General features: G+C 37.4%; 1 protein-coding gene across 12 annotated transcripts in view; it reads right to left on the bottom strand.

Annotated features, from left to right (window-relative positions):
• The window catches only part of RAPGEF6 (Rap guanine nucleotide exchange factor 6), a 193,712-nt gene that overhangs the window by 163,199 nt on the left and 3,104 nt on the right, over positions 1-27,409 (bottom strand). For 11 of the 12 annotated variants that reach the window (XM_044228140.1, XM_044228206.1, XM_044228180.1 and 8 more), the window contains exons 2-3: positions 6,059-6,129; positions 4,721-4,777 (exon numbers count right to left, since the gene is read on the bottom strand). In XM_044228140.1, the coding sequence (XP_044084075.1) occupies positions 4,721-4,777; positions 6,059-6,129 (128 nt within the window). Of the gene's footprint in view, positions 1-4,720; positions 4,778-6,058; positions 6,130-27,409 lie in introns of those variants that run through there. The other variant, XM_044228198.1, reaches the window with a different exon arrangement.

Raw genomic sequence — 27,409 nt, 5'->3', positions numbered from 1 at the left:
GGACTCGAAATATACATAATTCAATACAAAATACATAACAAGAAATGCATTCTAATAATATCATAAATCATTAACATTTAATGAATTGGGGGAAATACTGACTGTTGCCAAAGGTTTTACACAGACCATGTGCATACGGGAAAAGTGTAATCACTACCTTAAGATACAGACTTCACAAGTATATGGTTATTAAGTCAATTTTATTACACCATTAGCTTCACAGCCTTCATTTCTGTGTAGTGGATCATAAGATCTGATGAAGATTAAAGCTTAAATATTGTACTACATCTACATACCATAAAATCCTGTTTTAATAACATTAAAGACTTCCTTGGAATTCACAAGTTTATCAATGTCATATCTTCACTGACAACTGTAATCTGAATCATGATCTATTTATTTCTTTTAAATTGTATTGACATGAACAAAATGCCTATCAAATCTTTCATTTTATGTGTGTTTGAAAAATAGAATACCAGATGACTTAAATGTATCAGCCTTTTAGTTGAGTTAAATCTCCAATGGAAACCCAGAATTTTGTTAGTTTTTAGTGTATAAACTAACCATTTGGTCTTTTAAATATCTTTATCTACCATAACTAAGGTTTTAACTTCTTCCAATATGTATGTATAAAACAAGTCATTTCTCGGACCTGGGGAACTTTTTATCTATATAACTGTCTACCTTGACTATACCTGAGAGAACTAAGACTCAACAAATTAAAAAATCTACCTACCATTTCCTTCAGGATTACATCTTTTCTGGTATTCTCTGTATTCACTGAATACTGCCATCCTCCATCCAGAAACCTAGGCTTCTAAAACATTCCACATAGCACTCAGGGTAAGCTTTCTAGGTCAATCCCATTACTGACCATAAGAAGGAAAAACTGTCAACTTTCCAGTTAGGTACTTTATTTTTTTTTCTTTAAGATTTATTTGAAAGAGAGAACATGAGCATGTATGAGCAAACTGGGAAGATGGGGGGATGGGAAGCAGGAGGAGTGAGAAAGAATCCTCAAGCAGACTCTGGGCTGAGCACAGAGCCCAATCTCAGGACCCTGAGATCACCTCCCCACCCCGAGCCATAATTAAGAGTCCACCAGTTAACCAACTGAGCCACCCAGATGCCCCTCCAACAGGTACTTCAAAGTTTCTTTTTTAGTATCTTCTAATCTTCACTGAGGGAAGACGTAAATGGTTACACATCTCCTACTTAAGGTTCTTTGTTTAGAAATTTTACTTTCTTACTCTTGTGAGATATGACTTAAAAAGTCAAGGGGGAATAAAATCAAACAATTTGCCAGAAATTAAGACAGGACAAAGTTGTTAAGTAGATGCCACCACAAGCCTCCAATTTTTATTTCACTTAGCTAAAGTGGTCACAAAGTTGTCAGTAAATTCTACTGTAAATGTAGGAAAATCCCAAAGTTCACTCCCACCACAAGGAGAACCATGCCAGCCCATGACTAAGAAACTGCTCAGACCTTGAAAAAAATTCACTCTCAGAGCATGGATTGCCAATGCACCTAAGTAAACCCAAGGAAAGTAAAATGCTTTCAAAGTGGGCCATTGTATCTCCTATTCTCCAGCCCAGAGAAGGAAGGCATACCTAATCTTGTCAGATCTTATTCATACAAAGGCTTCAGCTGCTCCTAAGATAAAGATAAAAAAATCTTAAGATGGCCTCCATCTGCTTCTCCAGTCTCCTCTCTTACTAATTCCTCTTCTTTCCTCATGGTGCTTGAACACATGGTTTACTTTCCCTTTTTCTACCATGTTGCTTCCCAGTCCAGATCAACCATATACACTCTTTTCTCTGCTTCCACCAAACTCTAAATTAAAATTCTTGTTAACTTCCCCCTTCTTTTAAAATTGTATTATGAACCAGATACAGATTTGTGTTACTCTTAATATTTCTAAAAGTTTACTGAGGTATAATTTAAATACCATAAAAGTGCACAATCCAATTTTCATGAAACTTAAAAGAACTGTGCAAAGATCAGCACAATCCAGTTTTAGAACACTTCTTTGTGTTCCTAACCTGTAACAGGCTCTGTGTCTACAGATGTGGCTTTCCTGGACAGTTCATATAAATGGGATCATGTAATATATGGTGTTTCTCCCTTGCTTCTTCCACATGGCATGTTTTTGAGGTTTATCCATGTTGTGGTATATATAAATGCTTTATTTCTTTTTTATTGCCAGACTGTACTCCGCTATACAGTTACATGACATTTATCCATTCATCAAAAATTTTTATAATTTCTGGTTATAGGCTGGGAATACAAATAGCACTACTAAGAACATCTTTGTGTACATCTTTATAGGCATCTATTTTCACTTATCTAGTATAAATATGTAAAAGTGGAATTACTGGGTTACGTGGTAAAACTGTTTAACCTTTTGAGAAACTGCCACTGCTTCCCACAGTAACTCTATCATTTAACATCCACATCACTAACACATGAGGATTCCAGCTGTTTACCATACTGGTGCCAGTATTTGCTACTGTCTACATTTTTTCTGTGACTACTCTAATGGCTATAAAGTGACAGCTTTATAATATAAATTTTGGTATAATTTTGGTATAAATTTTGTATGGTGTAAGGGTCTAAATTAACTTTTTGCAAAAAAAAAAAAAAAAAGTAAATAAATAAATAAACTTTTTCCAAGTAAATACTTAATTAACCCAGCATCATTTGCTGAAAAAACTACGCTGGCCTCCCTAAATGCTTTAGCACCTTCATCATAAATGATCTGTACATCGGTGATTACTTTTTAATCCTCCATTGTGTTATACCCACACTATGGATATATCTTAGCTGGAGATCATTTAAAAAAAAAACAACTGCTCATAAATACAAGGGTTTACTTCTAGGCTCTCAATTCTGCTCCAATGATCTATTTATACATTGTTTTCCTTGAAAGTACTTAAATATGTTCACCTTTTAATTAATTTTCTCTACTCAACAATCAGCTCAATAAAGACAAACACTATGTCTCCCCACCACTCTGCACGAAGGTAAGCACAATGTATAGCAGACAAGCTTTTAATAATATATGAATGGACTAAAAAATGAATCAAGATAGGTATTAAAATCCTTGTGAGTTCAGTTTAATGCTTTCAAAAACTGATAAATATCACGGGCTGATAATGAAACATGGAAGTTAACAGCATCTCAATATACCAGGTGAAGCTATATAATGGAAGAGGTCATTGCTACCAATATTTTAAGAAGGAAAATAACTCATCACCTGGAGAAAGACAAAGACTTTACTTTTTATTTTTTTTTATTTTTATTTTTGGGGTTTTTTTTTTTAAAGATTTTATTTATTTGAGAGAGAGAGAGAGAATAAGAGAGTGAGCGAGCAAACATGAAAGGAGAGAGGGTGGTGGGAGAAGCAGACTCCCTGGGGAGCAGAGAGCCCAATGTGGGACTTGATCTCGGGACTCCAGGATCATGACCTGAGCGGAAGGCAGTCACTTAACCAACTGAGCCACCCAGGCACGAAAGACTTTGTTTTTTAAGTAGGACATGAAAAGCACACATCACAAGAGAAAAACTGAGAAAGTTAGAAATTTCTCCTCTCCAAAGGATACCTTTAATAGAGTGAAAAGGAAAACCACAAAGTGGGAGAAGATACATATAATGTAAGTATCTCAACAAAGGACATGGATACAGAATTCATAAATCAATTTCTACTTATCAACAGAAATACTACAGAAAACCCAATTTAAAAATGGTTAAAAACTCAAATCAGAGTTCATTAAAACAAAGCTACCCAAATAGCCTACAAAAAACATGAAAATCATTCATCATCAATAAGCAGGGAAATGTAAAATAAAATCAGTGAGATAGGATAAAATATGTAACTCAGATTCTAATGTCAGATTCTCCTAATTTGATCACATGCATTTCCACTAATTCTATTCCTAAGAATATGCCCAATAGTAATGACTATATAAGGGCACAAAAAGACATGAACAAGATGTTTGTCGAAACTTTATTATTCACAATAGGAAAAAAAAACTGGAAACAACCCTACTATCTATCAATCAAGAGTGGGAAGGATAAATGAATTGTGTCATTTGCACACATACAGTAAAGCAACGAAAAAGAATTAATGCAAAAACATAGAAGAATCTTAGACATTTATCAATTTAAAAAAAAAAAAAAAGAAAAGAAAGCCTGACCAAACAATGCTTACATGTGTGGAGTTCCATGGTGATGGAAGTCAGAACAGGATTACCTTTCCAAGAGAGGTGAATAGAGCTTTAGGAGAGCTGAAATGTTCTATATATATAGAATATATATATATATATATAGTGAATATATAACTGTTACTAATACATACTATTTTATTTATTAAACTTTTCGTGCACTCTTTCAGTTTATGAATATATTTCAACCCACTCTAAAGAAATTCCTTCCAAATAAAATAAATCTCAATGCTAAAAGTCACAATTGAGGGACACCTGGGTGGCTCAGTGGGTTAAAGCCACTGCCTTCGGCTCAGGTCACGATCCCAGGGTCCTGGGATCGAGCCCCGCATCAGGCTCTCTGCTCAGCAGGGAGCCTGCTTCCTCCTCTCTCTCTGCCTGCTTCTCTGCCTACTTGTCACCTCTGTCTGTCAAATAAATAAATAAAATCTTTAAAAAAAAAGTCACAATTTAAACATTAAAGCTGTTAGTTTAAGCTAATTAAGGAAATACTTACCAAAAAAGAATTTGATTGCCACTGTATCTCTCATAGCGTGCTCTTGCAGACATTAATCTAACATATTAAAAAAAAGCCAAATATTTAATGATTTTATCTTCACTTGGTTTTAAAAACACTTATGATTACTTCAACAGAAAATTGTCTTACCTACCACTAACTTCACTAAACTCCAAGAGTTTAGAAATATATACATCAAGTGCAGTATTTTCAAAAACGTCAGTTGGGTAATATAAAGAGACAACAAATACAATACTATCATGTACACTCTAGAACCTGCCAACTCACACTGAACAATGTTCCTTTTCTGCTATGAAAAAATACACATTTGTCTGATTCACTACTGAATCCTCCTGTTAAGATATTACTAGAAGGGGGAAAAGAAAAGTTACTGGCAGAGGTATACACACATACATATCAAAATCTGTTGAGAGAGAGAGAGTATGTGTGTGTGTGTGTACGCTGCTCCTTCCAAACACATTCTGACATTTGAATTATGTTATACAGAAAAGAGAAAATAAAAGGCCCTAACATTTACACAAATACATATCAAAGTCTGTTGAGAGTGTGCGTGTGTGTGTGTGTATGCTGCTTCTTCCAAAGACATGTTGACATTTGAATTATGTTATACAGAAATTAGAAAATAATAGGCCCTAACATTTATATTCTAGCAATCTGGTTTGGTCCCTAACCAGAAACTTAAAGGAGGGCCAGAAAAAGTAATGGATGAGCTGGTTATGAAAGGAAAACACACTTTAATTAAAACATTATGCAAAGTTACTACAGTAAATGCTTTACAACACTCAAAGGTGTTTTTATAAATGTAATCACAATGACATAAGGTAGCAGAAAAGAAATTTCATTTTACAGAATAGGAAAATGGGGTTTTGAAAGTTTACAGGTCTTATTCACAGAACCCATATGAGCATACCAAATCAGGAGTTGTAATTCTTGCACTTTAATACAACACTACATAATACCCAGTCCATCTTAAGCATGGACATAATATCAAAAAGAAATACATAAAGTAAACAGTTTTGTTTTCATTGACTAGCAAATACTCAACACTGTGTTTTGCTTCAGATATTCTCATGTAACCTTCAAAACACTGTAACAAAGATCATCTCTCATTGTCTTTATTTCATCAAAGATAAAACTGCAGCTAAGATGTTAAGATTTGCTCCAGGCCCCATGACTAAGGAAAACTGTGATGAGAAAATCCAAAGTCCTATGTATATCCTACAAAAAGCCCCCGAATGGTTTTGGCTCCTAATTATCTATCCAAACCCATTTCAATAGCTCCATCACAAAAGCTCTTAAAGAGAGCATCACACTTACCTGAGCTGATGTTCCCTGAGATTTGATAGTATTTCCATTCCATGAAGGTAAGAATAGATAGTATTTAAATCCTGGAGAACAGGAAAAAAAAAAAATTGATTATTTTTCAAATGTATCTTTCAAAATATCTTAACACCCCACAACTCTGATTTTAAGCCAACAACTGTTCATGACAAAACTACTGACTATGGTAGACAAAATCTCTGAAATAAAAGAAATCTGAAAAGATAAAGAGCTATCTCCACTCATACAGGAAGCCCTCTTCAGGACGGCTGATAAGCTTCTACTCAAACAATGCCAGAAATCAAAACCTTGGCATTTCATATGAAAGTCATTTCATTTCTAAACAGATATAACCCTTCTTCCTCAGTGACATCCAGCTATTCAAAAAGAATTATCATATCACCATAAATTTTTAATTTATTATTTCCTCCAGATTATTCAGTCTCAGTATTTGCAGTTTCTACATCTTGAAAAGCATCCTGGCTAATCTCCTTTGGATAGGACCCAATTTGTCAATATTCCTCTAAAAATATGACCTTCTAAAGACAAGGCACCTGGGTGGCTCAGTCATTAAGCATTTGCCTTGGGCTCAGGTCATGATCCCAGTACCCTGGGATCAAGCCCCCAGTCAAGCCCCACATTGGGATCCCTGCTCTGCAGGAACTCTGCTTCTCCCTGTCTCACCCCCCTTGCTGTGCTCCCTCTCTCATCATGTCTTTCTCTATCAAATAAATAAATAAAATCTTTTTAAAAAAATCAAAATATTTTTGATATTATTATATCTCTTTCTAAAGAGACCCAAAGCAATATTAATCAACCATTAACAACAACAACAAAAAAAGTCCAGTGGGACAATCCTGTTAATCACTTTGTGAGAGAGACAGGGAACTTGTCTCTAGCCCTCATTCAAATAACTAGGTATTAAAACTCCCAGTATGATAGAGTATAACCTCAGCCTAGAGAAGTGGCAGAGAATATAGGTGCAGCCCAAATTCCTGACAGAATGGTCTACTTTACCACTTATGTAGAACGCTGGTGCTCAGAGATTATAAACAAGCTTAAATTCTCTATAAAAAATGTACCTCCTTATTCTCTTATAAGGAACGATGACTTTATAAGACAGGCAGCTCCCCAACACTGCCTTCCTGCTTTGATATGCAATTGGCTAAGAGAATTATCAGATGACAAAAGAAAAAAGCTAAGACAACCTGTTTTTTAAAAGATTAATAAGAAAACATAGAGCCACTAAGAAAAAGAGCCATAATCTGTCATTCCAAAAATTACCACCACTAATTAACCGTGACAAATTCAATGACCACACCATCTCTAACTCCTTAGGAAGATGGAGTAAAAAATATACATATATAAAGAATAAACTAAAAGAGAAAACCACAACAAATGAGAAAAGGTCTATAAAATTCTTGATGACAACAGATAGAGAAGTGATATGATAAACTAATATTTCCATAGATGGCTACAATGGTATTTCTTATCCTATATGCTTTCAATAGAACACCTTACCACTCCCCCATCAAAAACTGGAATCTTATGTGCCTTCCCCAAAAACCTGGTTGGTTCTTTGATTTGTTCTGATCAAAAAGAATGTGGCAGAAGTAAAAATGTGTCACTGACACCACCAATGCTGTGAGGAAGCCCACTAGTCTCATGGAGAAAGGCCACATGGAATAGCACCAAGACATCAGATATGTAAGTCATGTCTTCTTACACCAGAAGACAAATGAAACTAAGAAAATGATCCCAACTGAGGTTTGGTGAACAAAAGAACCAACCACCCAGCCAAAACCTTCTGGATTAAAGTAATAAAGTCCTGGCCAAAGTCTACCTCACAGTGAACTCACTGAGCATGCAGACCCATCTAAGAGTCCCTCTCAAAATCCTGGGTTTAAAATTAGAATGTATATTTGTTAGTTAGAATAACCACATATGGGTCCATGACCTATGTGATAATAGCTGTAAATAGTGGGAAAAGCCAAGTGGAAGCCTCTGAAATAGCCCACTTCCTATACCCCAGAAGAAGATAGTAAATAAAAGGTCATATTGCTTCCATACAGGCAAAGGACAGCAAAGACTAGGGTGTCCAATGAAAACTTACAGTATTTAATGGTGAGGTCTCTACCATAGACTGTCCTCCTAAAGTAAACAAATCCTTTTAAAAAAAAAATGCCTGCAGATTGCCACAAACTTAACCAAATCCTAACGAATAGTCTCAATATAACATTGTTGCTAGAACGGAGTAAGCCTCGGGTATTTATTTGGTGAATACATTTGTTTACCATTTCCATTACAAAAGATCATCAGAAACAGTCTGCATTCATATAGGACAATATTAACTTACAGTTTTTCCTTAGGGCTATTTTAACATTCTCACTCTCACTTGATCTTAGCCAAAAGGCCGAGAAGCGGATTAACTCTCTCACTCTCTACCACAACACAACATGAAAACATCTAGACCTTCTTACCCATAAATAGTCAGTATCTTGCTGCATGAACAGAATGAACAAGAGAATGACCAAAAGGAGGCCGGTACCCTGGAGTCCTTGGTAACACACTCATACTTCAGAAAGTGGGCAATAAACTCTATGAGGAATCAAAGAACTATCACTTTGATGTTTTGGGAGGTGCAGTGATCAGGAGCATTTCAAAACATCTCCTATTGACAGAATGTTGGAGCTTCAACATCTGTCAAGACAGATTAAGATAGATTGCACTTACCTTCCACCATAATCAACTAAAACTAAAAATAAATATATGAAATCACGTTTTTCATGAGATAAGACACAGGCAACAGAAGACAATTTAACACCTAAGAGAAGAGAAACAAAAGAAAACAAATGATGATTCAAAGAATGGTAACTTACTGCTTGCCAGTATCTTTAGTTGAGGAAAAGGAGGAGGCAATCTAGAAAGCAGAAACTGGCTAGAGTTTGCAGAATACAAGAGAGCATGTTACACCGGTAACATATATTCTGGAAACCTACCGAAGGTGCTCATCAAATCTTCAGTTGCATACAGATCATTCCATCACGTGGGGGAAGAAAAACAAAAACCAGGTGCCTGGGCGGCTCAGTTGGTTGGGCATCTGCCTTCAGCTCAGGTCCTGATCCCAGAGTCCTGGGACCAAGTCCCACATCAGGATCCTTGCTCAGCAGGGAGCCTGCTTCTCCCTCTGCCTGCTCTGCCTGTTCTGCCTACAGCTCTCTGTGCTTTTGCTCTCTTTCTGACAAATAAATAAATTAAAAACAACAACAACAAAAAAAAGAGGCAAAGAAGTCAGGGAAAGAACTATATTACAGAATGAAGTAAGTCCTCAAGCAGGAATGGTTTTTTTCCCCTGGATGATAAGAGCAGTATCTGGAGACGTTTGGGATTGTCACAACTTAGCACAGAGGCAGGGTGCTGGTGCCACCAGCATCAAGTGATTAGAATCCAAAGATGCTGGTAAACATCCTCTGATGCACAGGACAAGGACCCGGACTAAAGGATTATCTGGGCCCAATGTTCATAGTGCTGAGGTTTAAACACCCTGGATCAGAGGGAACATATACCTAAAACTCACACAGGGACATGAAGAGTTACTATTTCCATCAGGCAGACTAGAAAATCTCTTAATCCATAGTGTGTTTATCTGAGTACTCAGAAGGCTTTGGACTGACTAATACTGGAGCAAAATTAAATACAAATTTGGCACTATTTAACACAGCTCAAAAAAAGGCCCAAAAGGATCAAATAATTTCCAAATCACTTACCTGTGTCCCAGAACAACGCTGAGTAATATTTACAAGAAATATGAAAACCCCAGTACATAAAAAGGTAAAGATCACGATCTCTGCTATTCAATCAAAAATTATCAGGCATGCAGAGGAGGAAAAAATGACTCATAGTGAGGAGAAAAATCAATTATAACCAATTTACCAATTACATAGATAACAGAATGAGTAAGAAAAAAACATTTAAAGCTTATTAAAATTATATTCCATATATTCAGGAAGATACAGAAAAGATTAAGCATGTAAGAAGGGACATTAAAAAAATTTCAAAGATGAAAACAGTATCTGAGATGTACAATACACTAGATGGGATTATCAGCACAATCAGACTTTGCAGAGAAGAGGTTAATAAACTTGAATACACAAGAACAGAAAGCAAAAAGAAAACAAAGATATGGAAAAAAACTTGAACAGAGCACTAATGAATTGTGGAAAAACTTCAAGCAGCCTAACAAAAGTGTAACTGGAGTCATTTCGAGGCAGAGGGAGAACAAAGGGGAAAAACTGAATTATGGAAAATATTCCCTTTTTGATAACTATAAACTTACATATCCAGGAAGTTCAACAAACCCCAAGCACAAGAAATACTAAGAAAACAGCACCAAAGCACCTTAAGATCAAATTGCTTTCAAAAAATGAAGACAAAACTTCAAAAAGCAGCTCAAGAAACAAGATAAATTACATAAACAGAGATTAGAATTATAGCAGGCTTCTCGTCAGAAACAATGCAGTCCAGACAACTATTGTAGTAAATCTTGAAAGTCAAAAAAGAAAAACAATTATCAACCTAGAATTCTACTGCCAACCAAAACAGCCTTCAAAAACAAAGGGAAAGTAATTTTCACATATACGAAGTCTGAATGAATTAATCACCTGCAGACCTGCCTTATAAAAGAAATGTTAAGTCTTTCATAAAGGAGGAAAAACCAATACCAGATGGAAATTTGAAACTACACAAAAAAATAAAGAGAACTGAAAATGGAAACTACAAAGGAAAATATAAACCTTTTTTCTAATTATTTAAACAATAATCAACAGATTAAAAAGCACTAGCAAAAGGGGAACTTGGGTGGCTCAGTCGGTAGGGCATGCCAGACTTTTGGTCTGCTATGGTCATGATCTTGGGGTGATGGGATGAATCCCTGATATCCATGTTGGGCTCTGAGCTCAGCATAGACTCTTCCAGGGATTCTTTGCCTCCCACCTCCCACTCCTAGTGAGTGCACATGTGCTCTAATAAGTAAAATCTTAAATAAATAAAAAGCATTAACAAAAATGATGACAACAAAAATGTGTGAGGGTTTCCACTATGCATACACCTGAAGGGTATCTCAGTAAGAGCACAAAGGATGGAGGTAAAAATGGCAATACACTCTTGTAAGGTTCTTAGACTCCATGTGAAGTTCTATAATCTCACTTGAAGACAGACTGGGATAAACAGAAAATGTATACTATAAACGTTAATAAACCTCATATTTTGTATCGTATTCTCTCTACATAAAACATCCTTGTGAATGAGAACAATTATTAGTTCTTCTTTCCCAGTCTGAGTCCTTTTTTCCTTTCTCTCCTATTCCTTAAAGCTGTGGCCATACACACATAGTTGCTTGGGCCCCACCCTTTACATTAAAAGTCATCAGAACCTGGTGAGACACCTACAAAATGCCTATCCTATGGATATGTGCAATTTATTTCTGACATAAAGCTAACTTTTAGTGGCAAGCAAGTTAGAACTCCCATAATGTGACCTACCAAATGAGGATAGGCTAGTGTCAAAAAGCCTCATCAGAATTTCCTGAGATTCTCAACTAAATTTATGTCATACAATTTCTACTGTTTTCAATTCAGAGGACATTTTGGGAACAACATCAATAACGCCATTAATATCTGACAAAGAATCTGGAATTCACTTCTCAATTTTAAACTCTAAGCAAGAATATAATTCACAAGTTTTGAAATACATGTTTCTTCAGTTCTCTGCTTGAAGACAGCCTGACAAAGTTTATCAATTTGAGATTCTAAAAGCCCTTCTTCGAATATCTTCTTCGAATATCGAAATAGCAGTTTTTACTGCTAATCGTCTTCAATCTTATTTCAGAGGGACAATTTGGCCAAATGACCATGTAGTTCTCCAACAACATCTATAAATGCTGACTCTTGGACCCAAATACAAATATTAGCATTATTTCTATCGGGGTGGCAAACCTTTTCTATAAAATGTGAGAAAGTAAATATTCTAGGCTTTTTAGGTCATACGATTTTTGTCACAACTATTTAACTTTTCCTTTTGGCATGAAAACCATAAAAATGTAGGTAAATGAATGGGTGTGGCTGCATTCCAATGGAGTCTTATTTACAGAATAGTTGGTAGGCTAATTTGGACTCCAGGCCATATTCTGCCAACTACTAAAATACAGCGGTCAAAAATATCCACAAAGGAAGTCAAGCCATGAATGAACTCCTCTTTGGAGACTACTTCAGCGTATGAATTTTGGTGGAAGCTGAAAATATCAGATATTCATTCTTCCAACCTCACATAAAACTAGGGCGTGGGCAAATGATCCAAGTGCTACTAATGAGACACACATGTCCCAAAATTTGAACACAGGGAAACCAACAAGAACTGCACAGAATCTATGCTGGCAGTTAGCAGTAACATCAGGGTGAGTCAACATATGCAGTATATAGTGTAGGTGGTCAACAGTCCAAGTAGTGGACAGCTTGTGCTAGATATATGACCATGGTTGTCTAGCCCCAAGTCTACTTCTCCAGTAATCCCAGCAATTCTGTAGCTACCAAGTATCTGTTTATTCCTTTTCTTTAAAGTGGACAGAACTGGGCTCTGTTTCATTTAAGTTTACAACCCCTACAGACCCTCAGACCAGCACCATCAGCCTCATGTGGGAACCTGGTAAAAATGCAAATTCTCAGGCCCCATTCCAGACTTAATCAGAATCTCTGGTGTAGTTCCAGCAATTTGTGGTTAATTAAGGGTTCTAGGTAGTTCTGATGCATACTAAAGTTTGACAACCACTGGCCAGGAAGGATTATGCCATTCTGTTATTTGGCTGATAACCTATTAAAAAGGGAATTCATCACTGAGATGTCTAGTAAGTCCTGGTCCCTACAATGTACCTGGTTTGAGGGTCATAAGATGCTAAGCACTCATGAAAGAACAGAAAAGACCTCCCAGAACAAAGGCCCGATTGTAGTAGCAAACTGGTTAATTCTCCCACATGATGTGGGTGGTTATGGTATTTTGTTTAAATGGGACACCAAGTAGTTGCTGACTGTGTAAAGCTGGCCTTAGGGGTTTCTTGTAGGTTTTTGTGTTTTGTCTTAAGCAGGCTCCACACCCAGTGTAGGGCTCAAATTCATAGCCCTGATGACAAGAGCTGCATGCTCTACCAACTGAGCCAGGCATGCACCCTGGTTTCTTGCAGTTTTTGTACCAACTATTTCTGAGACAGGCTTGTGGGAGTATTATTAGGCTTGGTGTGCCCAAGATCAATAAAAGCTATTATAGAAAGCCAAAACAAACAAAACTTGACAGAGACAGGCCTTAAATCTTATAGATACTTGTTGGTAGTACGCCTAGGTGTCTCAGTTGGTTGAGTGACTGCCTTCGGCTCAGGTCATGGTCCTGGAGTCCCGGGATCAAGTCCCACATCCGGCTGCCTGCTTAGCGGGGAGTCTGCCTCTCCCGCTGAACTCTCTCCTTTCATGCTCTCTCTCTTTCTCAAATAAATAAATAAAATCTTAAAAAAAAAATGTAAAAGGTACATTCAAGTATTAATCATTTACACCGTGTGCACTTAAAAGCTGCCCTACAGAGCCTGAAAGAGGGAAGTCATAAGGAAGATGGAAAAACTAGGAAGTCAGGACATTTCAGATCAGCAACACTCTGTTCAGATTCTCAACAGAATGACCCACCTGTTCTGAAACTTCAACAATGTGCTACAGAAATTAACCAGAGGCATTAGAATAACAAATACCAGCTCTGGGTTAAAGAATAAAATAATGGGTCCACTTGGGCAAAAAAATGGTGAGGAAGCAGTGATGACTCAGAGCTTCCTAAAACAGATCAACCATACCCTCTCAGCCAGTTATGTGAGTAAAGGTGGGCAAGCTGAGGCGGGTGGTAATGCGGCCATCTTACAACAAAGCAGCTATCTTTTTACATCTTTCAAAGATTCCAAACCTAATGAATTCACTCTAGGTACATCCCACTGGTTCAATTTTAAGTGAAATATTCTTATTTGCAGCACTGTATGAGGAATTAATGATCCCTTTAAGTATACCTTCTAATTAAGGAGATTGTGCCAAAGCAGTGTGCTGCTCCTGGAGTAATGCCATCTTTCAATTCTACTGATGGCCATTCCACACATACTTAGAAACCCAACCAAAACTTGGAAAACTTAGAATGCAATGCTTAAGAAACTGTATTTTTCTGTTTCTTTAACTCTAAAACTAATGAATTTCTTATCCTATGACTAACTCACCACATGCAACTTTCAATACAACATCAATTATTTAAAATACTCATTAATGAATATATTTTACTCAATTATCTTCTACACCTGGAATTTTAACAATGAAAAATCCCTCAGGGTGAATTCTAAGAGCAGTATAGATTCAATTCCAAGATATATATACTCTGCAGCTACAGGCCTAAACATAAAAACTTACAGTGAAGAATCCTCTACAAATCAATGTTTGACTGAAGACAGAATAACCACGTAGTTAAAAACCTGGGAATCTGGAGTTGACCTGGGTTCAAATTATGCCTTTATCAGTTACTAACCAATAATCCTGGATTATTTGCTTAATGTTTATTGTCTGTATAAAAGGAATGATAAAATCCCTCCTTTTGAACATTTTATGTTCAAAGATAAATGTTACGTGTTTAACACAGGGACTATCACATGATGAACAGTTAACAATTAGCATTATGCCTTTATATATAGGTATGCATTATAAATTACAAAATAATAATTACATTACATTCAGCACACTATGAAAGCTATTTTGAATGTTTTTGACAACAGCTCCAAGCTAACAACATTATACATTAAACATAGAATTCTATTCCACTGGTTTTCTCATCCATGTGATCTAAATACAGTCTGCAAAATACCAATAGAGCTATACAACACTTACCACACCTGGAGCTCAGCCCCCCGTTTCCAAAATACCATTTCCTAGTAAAAGAACCAGGTTCCTTGGGTAAGTGACTGACTGCACAGAAAGTACAAGCCTGGAACATCTTTTTGTGCCAGAAAGAGATGACTTAAAGACTAATTGGGTCATGTCAAAAGGACATAGGAGAGGACTTTGAAAGGGCTCTACAGGCTAAATTTGGCATAATCTAGTTAAAAAAAAAAATGAAAATATTAAAAATACAAAAATAATCCTTGAAAAAGTCATTTAAAAGAGGAGGAGGGGGACAGGGAAAGGTGGGAAAGTTCTTCTATAGAAAAACCAGCTATTATATAATTGGAGGAGAAATATACAATTAGAAAATTATCACTTTGTAACAGCAAAGTAATAGCTAATTAAGCAAAGATTATCAACATGCTAATAAAGCCAATGGGTCCAACACTGTTGAAAGACAAGATATCTACCCTTTGGCAAAGTATCATCTCAAGGACACTTCTAACTTACAGCACTGTACCTTTAAAAACAAAGAGATACAGGTAAGCAAATTTAGCATCCCCCATAATGGAAAGAACTGGTAATGTGTCCTCTGATGTGACAATATTCAAAGTCCAGAACATCATGGAGAGCCTGGCTGGCTCAGTCAGAAGACATACGACTCAATCCCAGGTTGTGAGTTCAACCCCCAGGTTGGGTGTAGAGATTACTTAAGAATAAATAAGCTTAAAAAAACACAATTCAAGAAAATAATTTCACCTAAATCTCATCATGAAAAATAATTTCACCTAACTCTCACCATGAAACCAAATTATGAAACATTCTACAAGACAACTGGCCAGATTCTTCTGTAAGTCATGTTTATGAAAGAAAGAAAAAGGCAGGAGAACTGTTCTCTATTAAAGACAACTAGGGGGTACCTGGCTGCCTTAGTCAGAATAGCATGTAACTCTTGATCTCGGGGTTGTGAGTTCAAGTGCCACATCGGGTGTACAGATTACTTGAATAAAACTTTAAAAATAAAGAAGGCTAAAGAAACCCAACAATCAAATGCAATGTTCCCTGACTGGATCCTAGACTGTAAAATATAAGAGACATCTTAAACATACTGTGAGGGGTGAACTGTTACCAGGTCTGCAGTTTACTTTCAAATGGTTTAGCAAAATAAAGTATATGCAAGAGAGGAGGACCTAAGATAAATATGGCAAAATATTGCTCAGGGTGAAGAGTATATAATACAGGACCAAAAAAGGGGGATACTATTCTTCCCATGTTTCTGTAGTTTTGAATTTCTCAAAATAGAAAGATGGGTGTGGGGAGAAAACATGACTCTTTCCTGTTTATTCCACATGGTGACAGACATTTCTAGTTTTCCCTAAACTTCAAGTCTCATTTAATGATCTGCGTTCTTTTTTCATTACCTTTTCCTATGCATCCCCAATTATCACCATACGCAAACCTGTGTCTATGACACACTGCATCCAGGAATGTTTTCTGGAAAAGATGACCTCATTCCATGAGTATATTAGAATTTAGTCTTTTAGAATTAGAAATTTAGTCTAAATTAGAATTTAGTCTACACATTTGGATATACATTTCTTTTTTTTTTTTTTAAAGATTTTATTTATTTGACAGAAATCACAAATAGGCAGAGAGGCAAGCAGAGAGAGAGGAAGGGAAGCAGGCTCCCTGCCGAGCAGAAAGCCCAATGCAGGGCTCGATCCCAGGACCCTGGGATCATGACCTGAGCGGAAGGCAAAGGCCCCAAATCAATGAGCCACCCAGGCGCTCCCGGGTATACATTTCTTAAAGCAAACTAGAACTTTTTATTTGTAGATTAAAATATGTTGCCTAACCAATTACCTGAACGTTAAATTTTATTAATAACTCTAACATTAAAAAGTTATAGCCTGAAATTTTAAAAAATGAAAATCCCAAACATTATGCTTAAAATTAGAACACCAACAATTAACCTCTGAAATAAGGTATCAAAAGATCAAGCATCTAATTACTTCTAAGTTCAAAGTTTAGGCTGAAGTTCACCTTTCTGATCCCACTATGTATCATGCAGTCACCCAAGATAAGCTAATTCTAAGTGTCACATGCACTTTTCAATCCTTACCTCTCTCCATAATTTTCTTTAATAGCATTGCTGACACATTCATCACTCATTCACTCCTCCCTAAAACTCTTTTCTTCCGATCCCTTCTGTAATATGGTTCCCTCTGGGTTCCTGCCCTGATGGAAAACATTTAATAACCTACAAGCACATACTGGGAAATTAGAACACCTAAGTTTGAATCTTGACTTGGCAGTTTCCTAGTAGTGTGAACTTCGACAAGTTAGTCTATGATTCGATTTCCCTGTATGTAAAACGTGGATAACACCTTCTTTCTGGGTGTTTTGGAAGATTAAATGTGTATAAAGGTTTTTCTTTTTTTTTTTCTTCTCTTCTTTTTTTTTTTTTTTTTAAACAGTGACAGGCATCCCAGTAAGAACCACAGCATATGAATCTTGGCCGTTCTTATTGCTATTACTACCTTTCTGCCCCAGGTGCTCCTGAGTCTCCTTCACAGGTTTTGCCTTATTAGACCTTTGAATGTTTACTTATGTTCCCATAACTGTGACATCCATCATTTCTTCACTAGAGACACTCTATCACCAGTAAAATCCTCCACATTCATAGTTTGAACTACCATATACAAGTTCATGACACCCGTATTTCTATTTCTAGCCCAGAGCTCTCTAGCAAAACTTACAATGTAAACATTCCACAGCATAATGAACACTTAACAGCTGAGCAATCCATCAGCATCTCAAGTGCAATAAATGCAAAGCTAAACTCAATATTTATACCATTGGCTGTGTCTTCCTCCGAGGTTCCCTGATTTACGTGATACACTCTTGTTCAATGATTCTGGACAGAAATTTGTCAATTCTATTTCATAAATATCTCTGTTCACCATCCCATCTGGAACAATTGGGGAATTTATTATTTCTCACTGGGTAAATCAGCCTTCTTGCATTTAAGTCTGACACCCTGTAATTCATTCTTCATAGTCCTGTCAGAGTTACCTTTCCAAAAAGCAAATACAAACTTCTTAACAAAGAGAAACCAGTCCTTTATGATCTGGATCCTGGCCATGCCTCCAGTGTCCTATCTTGTACTACCTACCTACCCAGGGAACTTGCATGTTTGTGCCAAGCACATCTTGTGGCCTTGACAAATACTGTTCCTTTTTCGGTAAATACATAATATCCCTTCTTAACCTAACATTTATAAATTCTAATCTATGCTGAAGTCAGGATTCCCTTTTCTAAAATAGCATGAACGACACCTGCCTACTCTTTACTCTTCTCTCTCCAAGTCCTCCTATGAACTCCTAAGGCCTCATTTTACAGCTATCACAGTACTTAACCAGGCAATATTTTAAACTATCTGTGTATTTGCCTATCTCCTTCCATATAGAAAGAACTTTAATCTTTTACCCTTGACACTTAAAAAAAAAGTACTTAGGGGCACCTGGGTGGCTCAGTGGGTTAAGCCGCTGCCTTCGGCTCAGGTCATGATCTCAGGGTCCTGGGATCGAGTCCCACATTGGGATCTCTGCTCAGTGGGGAGCCTGCTTCCCTCTCTCTCTCTGCCTACTTGTGATCTTTCTCTGTCAAATAAATAAATAAAATCTTTAAAAAAAAAAAAGTACTTAAAAATACTTACCATACAAATATAATTAGGCACTCTTCCTCAAAAAAAAGTACATATTGAACTCTGCCTCATTTAAGCAGCTCATAAATACTTCAAACTCCAGTTGGCACTTTTGACACAAACTCTTTTGTTTAAAAAAAAAAAAAAAAAAGCCTTTTCCTATTAGTTGAATGCTTTTAAAAACCCAAAATGGAATATACTACCACCCTTGGAAAACAAAAGTTTAAGTTATAAAAACAGAATGGTGTAAGAAATCACTGACACAGATATCAAGCACACCTGTTTCCGTCTTACATAAAACTTGAGAATTCTGTACCTCCATTACATTGACCCCTTCCATTATATTTACATAGCACCTTTAAGTTCTGCATATGGCACAGGCAAGATAAAACAAGGCAAATTTATTCAGGAAAGCATTAGGCATCTATAAAGATGACAAAAGTTCAAAGCTTAAAACATAACCTAAAGTTCACTGTTCTGCTATAGAGAAGGCAGTGGGGTGCTAATAGACTGAGGAAGTTACTGATGAATCATGTGACCCCTGAGCAAGACATTTTACCTCTCATGAGTTCAGTTCCTTTATCTGTATGCAACTCTTATCACCAGCTCTTGACCTCGCCAGCTACAATATTTCTAGAAGCGCTATATATATGTTCACAAATACATGTTGGCAGTGTTGCTACTTTAGCTACGTACTAAGTGTTCTGTCCAATAAGCCCCACTATCTCTGCCACATGACAAAGCCTAAAGCCCTCCAGCTGTCAAAGGTTTAGTTTATAGCAAAGTAGTGGAGAGTGTCTAATAGTGGAGAAAAAACAAACAGGCCGGTTAGGCCGACATAATCTAATATTCTCAGTAAAGCAGTTCATTCCCTTTTTATTTACAGCAAGACCTCAGTTTAACAAGTCCAGGGTCAAGTCAAATAATAACCATAATGTCACAGAGCTCATAATCACTCCACCTCTTCCAAAGAAGAGGACTTTGTCACATAGTCAAGCTCATCATGCCTGGCTGCTCCTCACTTTTGTCCAATGCTCTCAGGTAAGTTCCTCACTCTCTTTATTTTTTTTTAATTTTTATTTTTATAATTTTTTATTTTTAATAAACATATATTTTTATCCCCAGGGGTACAGGTATGTGAATCAACAGGTTTACACACTTCACAGCACTCACCACAGCACATACCCTCCCCAATGTCCATAACCCCACCCCCCTTCCCCCAACGCCCCTCCCCCCAGCAACCCTCAGTTTGTTTTGTGAGATTAAGAGTCACTTACGGTTTGTCTCCCTCCCAATCCCATCTTGTTTCATTTATTATTCTCCTACCCCCTTAACCCCCCCTGTTGCATCTCCACTTCCTCATATCAGGGAGATCATATGATAGTTGTCTTTCTCCGCTTGACTTATTTCACTAAGCATGATACCCTCTAGTTCCATCCATGTCATAGCAAATGGCAAGATTTCATTTCTTTTGATGGCTGCATAGTATTCCATTGTGTATATATACCACCTCCTCTTGATCCATTCATCTGTTGATGGACATTTAGGTTCTTTCCATAGTTTGGCTATTGTGGACATTGCTGCTATAAACATTTGGGTGCACGTGCCCCTTCGGATCACTACGTTTGTATCTTTAGGGTAAATACCCAGTAGTGCAATTGCTGGGTCATAGGGTAGTTCTATTTTCAACATTTTGACGAACCTCCATGCTGTTTTCCAGAGTGGTTGCACCAGCCTGCATTCCCACCAACAGTGTAGGAGGGTTCCCCTTTCTCCGCATCCTCGCCAGCATCTGTCATTTCCTGACTTGTTAATTTTAGCCATTCTGACTGGTGTGAGGTGATATCTCATTATGGTTTTGATTTGTATTTCCCTGATGCCGAGTGATATGGAGCACTTTTTCATGTGTCTGTTGGCCATCTGGATGTCTTCTTTGCAGAAATGTCTGTTCATGTCTTCTGCCCATTTCTTGATTGGATTATTTGTTCTTTGGGTGTTAAGTTTGCTAAGCTCTTTATAGATTTTGGACACTAGCCCTTTATCTGTTATGTCATTTACAAATATCTTCTCCCATTCTGTCAGTTGTCTTTTGTTTTTGTTTTTGGGTTTTTTTTTTTAATTTTTATTTATTTATTTGACAGAGGTCACAGGTAGGCAGAGAGGCAGGCAGAAGGAGAGGAAGGGAAGCAGGCTCTCTGCTGAGCAGAGAGCCCGATGCGGGACTCAATCCCAGGACCCTGGCATCATGACCTGAGCCGAAGGCAGAGGCTTTAACCCACTGAGCCACCCAGGTGCCCTGTCTTTTGGTTTTGTTAACTGTTTCCTTTGCTGTGCAAAAGCTTTTGATCTTGATAAAATCCCAATAGTTCATTTTTGCCCTTACTTCCCTTGACTTTGGCGATGTTCCTAGGAAGATGTTGCTGCAGCTGAGGTCGAAGAGGTTGCTGCCTGTGTTCTCCTCAAGGATTTTGATGGATTCCTTTCTCACATTCAGGTCCTTCATCCATGTTGAGTCTATTTTCATGTGTGGTGTAAGGAAATGGCTCAATTTCATTTTTCTGCATGTGACTGTCCAATTTTCCCATCACCATTTATTGAAGAGACTGTCTTTTTTCCATTGGACATTCTTTCCTGCTTTGTCGAAGATTAGTTGACCATAGAGTTGAGGGTCTATTTCTGGGCTCTCTATTCTGTTCCATTGATCTATGTGTCTCCTCACTCTCTTTAAAACAAAATTTTACAGTGCCCAAACTCCTGACTGGCTACAGTTTTCTTCTCAAGGAGGAAATCTTTAATACATGTAAAATGAGGTGCCTAGAAGAGATTCTGCCTAATGAGGGCCCCATCCAGATCTATATTCTCTATCCAGTTGAGTTTACAAATGAAGGCCACAGGGCCCCACAAGCATAAATAAGTTCTTTTACTTTCCAAAAACCCTCTGAATGTGCATCTGCTGTAGAAAAGCACAAGAGAATCTTTGTTCTGCCACCCTTAGGGATGTGCACAGTGACTCACTCAAAAATGATTCCAAGGACAATGGTGTGCTTTCGCCAATTGAGAAAAAACCTCTACAAGTCTACATTTAAGGATAATTCTAAATTCTGAAATAGATTAAGGACTATAAGAAAACATCTTACATTCTTACAGTCCTAGCTCCCTCTTCAACTTTTCACAACAAAAATAAGCTATTTTTTAATACCTTTTTCTGACTGTAAAAAGGTAATTATATTAGCACCTAGCTAAGGATGTAATTTTTGCCCAGGAAAAGTTTTAAGTCATCTAGTTAAAATCACATGAGAAATTAACACCGAGGGATGCCTGGGTGGCTCAGTTGGTTGAGCGGCTGCCTTCGGCTCCCGTCATGATCCCAGCGTCCTGGGATCGAGTCCCACATCGGGCTCCTTGCTTGGCAGGGAGCCTGTTTCTCCCTCTGCCTCTGCCTGCCACTCTGTCTGCCTATGCTTGCTCTCGCTTCTCTCTCTATGACAAATAAATAAATAAAATCTTTAAAAAAAAAAAGAAAGAAAGAAAAGAAATTAACACCAGTATTTATCTGCATTTCTCTCCGATGTCTCTCCTACACATGTGTTTTCCGTAAATGTATTTTAAAAACCGTACAAAAAAGGAGTTGGTTTCACGGTATGACTACGTTTCTTCTATCTGTATTATTTATAAAGAACTACCAGGTAAAATAGTCTCTATGGCAACTGTACTTTATTCATATTTTATTTAGAGAGTATTATTAATAGCAAATTTGGCCCTTTTTGTCAAACTTCATCAGTCTTTTCATCCTAGCACTTCAAATATTACACCAATAGAGAAACCACCACTAGAAGAGGAGGGAAACAATATTTTTCACCTTCCTTTTCTTCTTAAAGTCATTTATAAATATGTGTATACCTATGGGTTCCAAGTACTGCATCCTATGCACTGGACATTAGAATACTTTGTCTTCAAGGAGTTCATATTCCAGCCACATACACAAACATGCAAGTAATCATAACACAGCAGTTACTGTGGTGAAGGAAGGTATGAAGTCTCCTGGGAACACTGAGAAGTGGAAAAGTAAGGAAATCTGCAATTTGCAGGTGAGCACTGGAGATGACACTTCAGTGAGGAGACTCAACTTGCCAAGTTAGAGGATGGCTTTCCAGTCAAAGGAAATGGCAAGCTAACATATATGCAACCACTTATTGAGTGTTTATTATGACAGGCGCTTGCTAAATATTTATTCCACACAATAATCCCCAAATGATATTTGGTCTTAGAGATATTAGGCAGCTTGCCCAGGATCATTCAAAGTCTCAGTGCTGGAGCCTACATTAGTTTGAAGTAGTCTTGCCCAAGCGCAAAACCCAAGGCTATAAATACTGCTATAACCATATTTTCCCAACCTGTATAAAGCATAGGGAGAGGAGAATTTGACACAATGGACAATGCTTCTCACCTCTGTCTGTGTATCAGAACTATCTAAAAAGCCCTCTATAAGTACTAATGCTTAACACTCCATTCCAAAAGGTTCTAACCCAAGAAACAAAGGGTGGGCATAGACATTTTTTTTTTTTAAAGTTCCCTACATTGAGAGAGATAGCTTAGAAGGAGAAATAAGGTGTTTCAATATTTTAAGTAGTTAAAATGCACGTCTTTGGAGGTGGGGGATGATGAGGCTAGAGTGCCAGGCAGAAGATCATGGAGGACTTTACCTCTCTATACAGATTCACAAAAAGTACTTGTTGCCTTTGCTTTCTTAAGCCTTATTCTCTCTTCAACCCACCGCAATCAGGATCTTTATTCATTAGTCTAGTGAAATCATCCTAACAGACACAATCCAAAGAATTTATCAGTCCTCCCTCTTCTTGAACTCTCAAAAGTATCCGACATTAGTGATTAGGGATTTCTCTCTGAAATGCCCTCCTGTAGCAGCACTCTTCTATTCTCATCCTACCTCTTTAACAATTTCTTTTCACTCTCTTTTCCAGGTTTCTTATCTTTGTCCCATCCCTTTAATAGCGGAACACCCAAAAGGGCTGTCCTATCCTCATATCGCTTTTTCCCCTTGTCATTCCTATCAATCTCATGACCTCGCTTATAACCCACATGCTGTACAGACTCTCAGACCCACAGCCTGGTTTAACCTGAAGCTGTAATTTCTTAGAGAACATCATTACCTGCATCCCCTGCATGGAGTCTAAAACCACTTCCAAAATTTAATCTCTTCCCACCCTAATTCTGCTTAATAATGCACTCTTAACCAGGCAGCTACCCAAATCAACAATCTAGAAATCATCTAAACTGCTCTGTGCTTGCACCCAGTCCAAACCTGTTTCCAACAAGCAAAAGACAGAAAGCCAGACTTAACCTGAAACTTGTGAGGAACATAAGGGCCAGGGTGTATAGTTGGCCTTAAATGCAGCTTCTGGAGTTGAGAAGCAATTATCTCAAAAGTAGGTTTGGACAGAGTGGAGCAGACAATTCAAAAGGGTAGCCAAAGGGTGAATTAGGATAAAAAGGAGAGGCAGATGGAGATCAAGGAAATCACCAAGAGGGGTGATTCTAAGTCCAGTCCAGAGGTAAAACACAAAAACACAAGTCCTCTTGGTTGCTACAAAGAATATACAGTGTATGATTGCACTCAAATGAAGTTCAAAAGTAGGCAAAACACATTTATGGTTTAAAAAATTTTTTTCGGGGCACCTGGGTGGCTCAGTGGGTTAAAGCCTCTGCCTTCAGCTCAGGTCATGATCTCAGGGTCCTGGGATCGAGCCCCACATCAGGCTCTCTACTCAGTGGGGAGCCTCCTTCCTCCTCTCTCTCTCTGCCTGCCTGTCTACTTGTGGTCTCTGTCTGTCAAATAAATAAAACTCTTCAAGAAAATATTTTTTTTTCCTCTTGGAAAGGGTACTGATTGGGAAGGGCAAAGGGGGAGTTTCTGGAGAGGTGATAGTATTTCATACCCTGATTTGAGTGATAACTAAATATGACTGTAAAAACTAAGCTGACCATCTAGTTAGGATGTATGGACTTCACCGTTGTGTGTGTTATAGTCCATTTCAAACTTGAATGAAAAAGCCTGGTGGGAGGCAGATACTCCCAATTCCAATCAGTGACCACTTGGGCCAATTCTAACTCCTCACTATCTTATTATCCTACAGGCAACTGCCTTATCTCACACCTGAACTACTTTGTTTCCTATAACCAGGATCCTATCTCCTGGTTTTCCTGTGATCCTCATATAATCATTAATAATCATCTCTTTCATTCATAAATGTATCCTGGTTTAGAGAAAATACATGTTTACCCTACCTATAAGCCTTTTTGCTTATGTTATACCACCCCATCTCCTCCCCAATGTATCTTCAACAACACCCACAGAGTAAATCTGTAAATCTGACCTTATTTTCAGGCTTTAAACCTTCCAATGTTTCTCCTTTATTCATAAAATCAGGTTCAAATCCTTGAAATGATTCAACCCTGCTAGTATATCCAGTATATCCAGCTAGTATATCCATTTAACCCCCAGACACCATACACAGTATTTTGCAAAGTTTATTATCACATCCCTCCCAAAGAGCATTTTTAGACATTTTTTCTGAAATGCTGCCCCACCCTCAATTAAATACTAAGAAATAAGATTCTGCCAGGCACAACTGAGTTTTTTAAGGCTACAAACCATTAACAAGGTCTAAGATTTTTTTCACTACTCCCCTAAAAATAATTTTTGTAGGGCACGTGGGTGGCTCAGTTGGTCAGTTAAGCTTCCAACTCTTTATTTTTGGCTTAGGTCATGATATCGGGGTCATATGGGGCTCCCCAATCAGAGCGGAGTCTGCTCCTTCTGCATGAGCACATATACTTTCTCTCAAATAAATAAATAAATACATCTCTAAAAAAATAGTAATAATGTGTATTCCTTTGGGGATGATATCACCCCAACTGGGAATGCATGCTCACCGAGAGGCTTCCTGTTCCACACATATACTTCTCCTTCACTCTTCTTGCTCTCTGCCCAGAATGACTTCCCTTCTAGATGTTGTCCACACAACTATTCACCATGTTTAAGATTCCATTAACTACTCATCAAAATTTCTCCTTTTCCCACTTGCAGTCCAAAGTATCCCATCCATACTTTTGCTACTAATAACCTTAACATTTACTAATGTTTCCTTGACCATCTCCTAACTCACTGAATAGGGACCATATCCAACTTCTTTCCACAAAAACACTGTATTTTGTGTCTGACATATTAAATGAAAGGGCATATTAATGTTATTACATAGGTGAGATAACAATACAACTCATTTACCTCAGACAGCCCCTCTTTAATGTGTTATTTTGACATAAATACTAATGGCATCTCTTTTAACTCGCAAAAATGATTTGGATAACTTATACCGGTAACTTATCTAGGCAGTGGGCAATTCTCATCAAGAGTGAAAAATGGTGAGATGTATAAAATAAATAAAATCACTCAAGTACAAAAGTCAAAGATAAAACTATATAAGGGCATGAACTAGGGTAGCAGAGCACAGGAAAAAAAAGGTAGACAGAGATTCAGGACATAAAAAATTTAATGGTCAGTTGGACAGAGAAAAGATTATCAGGGAGAATCCAGAGTCGGAACATGAATTTCTAGCCTGAGCAACAAAATATTCTGTTTTTTGAGGCTTCAATTTAGGACTAGTGATTAAAGAACCTGGAGGACAATTTAATTGATATATGGATCAAAAGCACATGAAAGGTGGGTAAGAAGGACCAAGTGTCAGTCTATAAATATTAAGTGAAGCCAAGTTGCTGAATGAGGTCTCCCAGGAGGTACAAAATCAACAGTTCCATCAATAGAAACTATTATATTTTGACAGGAGGACCATACAAAATGAATTCTAAATTTTGTTTTAACACATTTATTCATTATTTAGTACATGCAAAGCATGATATTAAATACCTATGGAAATGAGAGGTAAGGAGCTCACTCTGAGGTAAAAAGAAAGGTGATCGACAAAGAACAGTGCTGCATATGGACTGAGCTGAGGAAGGGCCAAATTCAAGACCTTAATTTTGACTGTAGAATCTTTAATTTGGCTAGAACTCAAAACAAGTACCTTAACAGCTTTCAACTGATAAAGAGCTTCACAGAGTACCCAAGTCTAAAATTTGCCACTTAAAAAAAATCTTTGCGAAGTGGAAAGGGTAATCAGAGAACTAACTAGCTCAGAAAAGACAATGGGCTGTAAAGCTGGAATTATGAAGTCGGAGAAATAGCCAGAACGTAAAAACCGTGTTAGAACATAGTTCTAAGTTGTATACTGTACAACACATTTCCATGTCTGGCTCAATCAGATTAAGTTTGAGATGACAGTTTCACGTAAGAGCAACAGATGGTTCAAAATAAAGGGACTCTTAGTTTTGTCCCAGAAACACAGAGTAAACTTCTATACTCATTATACAATGCAAATATCTCATTACAAGATTATAAGACAGTGATTCTTAACCTATTGGTCTATTTTTTGATAATGCTTCACAACCACTAAGCATTCAAGAAATAAGAAGTTGAATGTATTTTATCCTCTTCTATTACACACTTAATTCATTTGGCTTTTCTTTTCCTTGCACGGTTTGCTCCCACTCGTTCTCTTTTGGTGGTCTCTGCTCTTCTCCCCCGATGCTGTAGTAATCAAGTGTGCCATGAAGCTGTCTGTGGTC

Source organism: Neovison vison, chromosome 1 (genome assembly GCF_020171115.1).
Source record: "Neovison vison isolate M4711 chromosome 1, ASM_NN_V1, whole genome shotgun sequence".
In the NCBI taxonomy this organism is placed as follows: domain Eukaryota; kingdom Metazoa; phylum Chordata; class Mammalia; order Carnivora; family Mustelidae; genus Neogale; species Neogale vison.
The sequence above is the reverse complement of the archived record's forward strand: the minus strand, read 5'-3'. Positions and strand labels throughout refer to the sequence as shown.